The sequence below is a fragment of the Portunus trituberculatus genome, chromosome 27 (genome assembly GCF_017591435.1).
Source record: "Portunus trituberculatus isolate SZX2019 chromosome 27, ASM1759143v1, whole genome shotgun sequence".
NCBI lineage: Eukaryota > Metazoa > Arthropoda > Malacostraca > Decapoda > Portunidae > Portunus > Portunus trituberculatus.
The window spans coordinates 3,969,932-3,974,555 of NC_059281.1; the positions used below are offsets into that span (position 1 = coordinate 3,969,932).

The following is a 4,624-nucleotide window of genomic DNA, read 5'->3' on the forward strand; positions in this document are numbered from 1 at the left end:
TATATATATATATATATATATATATATATATATATATATATATATATATATATATATATATATATATATATATATATATATATATATATATATATATATATATATATATATATATATATATATATATATATATATATATATATATATATATATATATATATATATATATTTTTTATATATTATTATATATATATTTTTTATTATTCCGGTATATGACTCCACATTTTACACCTTGAACTAGGCTGTCAATTTTGTAAGCACTGTCTTTCTTCATTAGTGAAACATTGATCAATACAACATGAACATGAATCTTTCTTCTACTTTTGAAGATTAGTTGGCACCAATAATCTTCAGTACCTAATGTCAGGTTCAGTTATACATTTGGCTCAAATATTGAATCAGTTACTTGTGGCTCAAACATTGATTCAAAGGAAAAGAGGATCTGATCTGAAAAGCAGCCGTTGCATTTTCATGATGAGGAGGGTGACATTTCAAAGCTTAAAGTTGGCAGATTTAAATAGCTAAACTAAGCTTTGGGTTCGTCACATAAGTATTAAAAATCTTACATGAGAATCCAGAAGTAAATCAGACTATAAGAAAGTTTTCTAATACATTTACCTTACAATGTTTGTTATTCTAAAAAATATAGAGAATTTGTTAAATTGAAACGAAAGGTTAGATGACAATACATAATGCAGGTCATCCAACTACAGGCATGCTGCCATCCATTACCCAGTGTCTTGTCAATGAAGAAATTTCACAAAATACTATCCATGATTTCTGTCACTCATCTACAATGCTGATATTTCCTAAGTGCTTGAACTCTGAGATTCCAATGTATATTTGCTGAAGTACAAAGTGTAACTTAGTGTGTAGTATATTTCTAATCTAATTACCATGTATGGTAGTCCTAACATCAAAGAGAATCAGTTGGGAATTTTTATAGAAATTTGAATAGCAATTTCTAACTTGATTGTAGTATACCTGAGAAGAGGGGAATCAAGTTGATGAAATTATTAGGGGGAAATGTGACACTGTATGCCTGAATCTATGACACTGCTTAAACTGAGAGAAGGAAGGAGTGGTTTAGAAATGTATTGCCAGATGTCTTGCATATTGTGATGCTATTGTATTTTGTCAAGGTTCTACATGTGTCCATTGACCATTAGTAATATGGTGCAGCCTGAACTGCACAGCCAGATTAAAAGATTTTTTGGTAACCCTTCATATCCCAACTTTATACACAGACAAGTGGTGCTCTTGTCACTGATTCATATGGTGTGAAATTAAAGTGTGTTGAAATGTTACCCATACAGTGGCAAGTGCATCAACTAGTAGCATGGGAAGGATCTAACACAGTTCTTAACCAAAGTATTATGTTATCTGAGAGAAAAGTACTGGTACAGAAGTTGAATTTTCGAATGTGGCTGTGCAATCTAAACTTATCTGGAGGTCTTAAAACTTGTTGCATAAAACACAGTTGAATCAATATCCAACTGATATAATATAAAGCTGTAACAATAAACCTATTTTTTGCAATCTTCAGAGCTACATATAAAGGATGTAAAGTTTTCATCATGTCTTCATTAACTATACAATCACAAAAAAGCTAATGACACAAGGCAGGTAAAACAATACCAGCTTATGCAGTATTATAACACAAAATACTCAATCATAATGTTCATGGTTTAATTTTTGTTGACCTATAAAAAGCATAAAATAGCAGTTGTATTATTGTGCCCTCACATTCTTTCTGTGTCCTCACTGCAATAACATTTGTTACAGGGTGGGGGTGGTGGTGATATCTCAAGGTAGGAGGAGGGTGCCTCCATAGGTATAGCAAATCAATCATTGAACATCGTTGAGATGAATAATTACACATGACTATTAGACAAAGACATCAATAGAAATAAATAGTATTCATGGGATAAAAAGTACCTATCCTCTTATAACATACAGGCAACCCCTGCTTAACGAAGGGGTTACATTCCTAAAAAACGTTCATTAAGCGAATTTTCGTTAAGCTAACCAATTATAACAAGTTTAATCCCTGACTTGAACTTCCATTGAGAGTAAACAAAGCGAGAGTGCATCATAGTACAGTGAAAGTTTAGGGAGACGGTGGCGTAGTGGATAAGGTGGTGAGCGTGAGATCTGGCAGACGTCCACGCGTAGGTTCGAATCCCACCACGTACAGCCTTAAACACTTTGCCATTTGTCGAGTGGTTCAAAGTTACCTACATGTCACCATGATACCCAGGTTCTAGGTGGTTACACCAAAGATGAGCTTGGGTAGGTAATATGGGCCCTAATATGAGTACCACTATGAATAAAGTTTCCTGCGCCACTAATGGGCGGGAGATGAACAGTGCTTCCTACATAATCTTTAAGTGAGCCTACAGGCGCTATAGGCCTTAACGTAAAAAAATGAATAAATAAATAAAAAAGGTTTAATAAAAGTAAAAATTATGAAGTTAAGCATTTAGGCAGTTTAATTAAGTCATTATAATGTACACTAATGTATGTATGTAAGTACTTTATAATGTTGATCTTAGATTTATGAAGGGAGGGAGAGTGGAGCAGGAAAGACACTAGCCGGCAACCTGTGGAATGTAAACAAATGGCACATCATCGTACCGCATACAGAACTTATGTACCACATTTCCACAAGGCTTTCCATTTTTTCCATTGCAAAATCATGAGTTCAAGTGGTTCTTTTAACTTGCAAGGAAGATATGGTCTCACCAGCCTTCTTAATAGAGTCTGCTGACTTGAAAATAGTAGAGATAGTAGATGGAGTCAAGCAATGCTATTACTTTTCTTGCCTCTCGTGTCTGTGAATAATACCCAGCTTCACTTCAAGAGTAAGACTTCCTGGTCTTCTTAGCAACGCTAGGTGACATTGCAGGGTGTTTTGGTGGCATGTAGAGCGAGGGAAGAGGAGCTGCCGCTTCTTCTTGGGGAGTTTGTTGGGGCAGTGCAGGCTGTGTTACAGCCTCTAGTGCCCCAAAGGTCCAGAATGCGGTGGTGAGGTGTTCAGGCTATATGCGGTGGAGTTGATTTGTTTTTTGTAGGAAGGTCCTGGTGAGGTTGAGGGTCTTGAAAGCCTGAGTGGTATTTGTGCAGCCACCCAGGTGGTCAGTCATTGTTGGTCTGTGTGGGTAGATAGCAGAGTGAGTGGAGGAGGGCCACACGGTGTGAGTGGTGACGAGGGCAGTGCAGGAGCAGGTGTTCTGGGGTGTCAGGCTGTGTAGAGCACCAGGGGCAGTGGGGAGAGTTGGTCATGCCTAGCCTGTGCAGGTGGGCATTGAGGCCAATCCTCAGTCTAGTGACTGCTGTGTCCAGTGCCTGGTTGGGGGAATAGGTCCACCAGTGGTGTCTTGTGTCCTGTCTAATGTGTCCCAGTGAGGTATGTTGTAAAGCGTCAGTCATTGTTGTGTCCCAGTGTCGCCTGCAGGCTGTCTTGAGGTCAGTGAGGAAGTCTGTCTGGTCAGTAGCTAAGTCAATAAGGGAGGGGTGGGTGTGTGCCTGTGCTGCTGCCCTGTCGACCACTGTGTTTCCCATGACACCGACATAAAAGGGCACCCACTGAAGGTGGATGGTGTGTCCCAGGGAGATCAGGTGGAAGATGAGGTGGTGAATGATAAGGCTGACATTGTGGTGGGAGTGTGGGCGATGGGATTTTACGATCTGGAGGGCAGAGAGAGAGTCGGAAAAGAGAGCTATTGAGCAAGGGGCAGCAAGGGTAGTGGCAAATTGAAGGCCATCTTTAATGGCAAACAGTTCTGCTCTGGTGATGGAGGCAGTGGCCGGTAACTGCCATGCAGTGGCAAGGGACCTGGAGGGGATGTAAATGGCTGCACCGACGGATGGAGGGTTAGTGAGGCGGGAGCCGTCGGTGTAGATATGGAAGTGGGTGTGGTACCAGTGCCCTGCACTGGGCAGCCGGCTTTGGACCATTGTGTGGACGTGTGAAAGGACAGCGAGACCAAGGAAGAGAGAGGGTACCAAGGGCCCAGAGGAGAACTTTTTTCAAGGATGAGGAAAGAGGGAGGAATCACCTGGAGAATTGCAAAGAAGGAGAGGGCTCTGTCTACAAAGGATGTGTGGGCTTAATATGGTAAGGGGTCATGAAGTGGCTCCCTGCTGTGCTGCAGGAGGAGGGAGTGGAGGGCATGACACCTAGGGGAGGAGGCAAGTTTGGTGTAGGTCTGGACTAGGAAGGTGGAGCATCTGTGTGACAGGGAGGGGAGGGAATCCACTGCCTGAAGGGCACATACTGGGGAGGACTTAAATGCTCCCAGTGCAATACGAAGGGCTGAATTTTGTATGACATCCAATTTATGGAGAAGTGATTGTGAGGCCGCTCCATAAACCTCACATCCATAGTCTAAGCGACTCCGGATATAAGTACAGTGAGCCCCCGAATTTAGCGAAACTCTTATTTAGCGACTGTCTGGAAAAAGGCCAAGCCCTCAAGTTTAGCGCTTTTCTCTCATATTTAGCGAATGTACCGCTCTACACTGTCCCAACTCCCGCTCGCTCTGAGCCAATCACGTGTCTGTTTGGCTGTGATGTCAGCCCCACAGTGCCTCCAGCATTCCCGCTCGACACTTGAGCTATT

General features: G+C 41.2%; 1 protein-coding gene across 1 annotated transcript; it reads right to left on the reverse strand.

Moving 5' to 3' along the window:
* Positions 1 to 3,138: 3,138 nt before the first annotated feature.
* Positions 3,139 to 3,960, reverse strand: LOC123509432. The gene has a single exon (XM_045263722.1). The coding sequence runs from the start codon at positions 3,958 to 3,960 to the stop codon at positions 3,139 to 3,141; it is 822 nt and encodes a 273-aa protein (XP_045119657.1).
* Positions 3,961 to 4,624: the final 664 nt, after the last annotated feature.

Bases quoted from the DNA above. Each gene is read 5' to 3' on its own strand.
- LOC123509432 (XM_045263722.1), bottom strand. From the start codon at position 3,960: ATGGTCCAAAGCCGGCTGCCCAGTGCAGGGCACTGGTACCACACCCAC.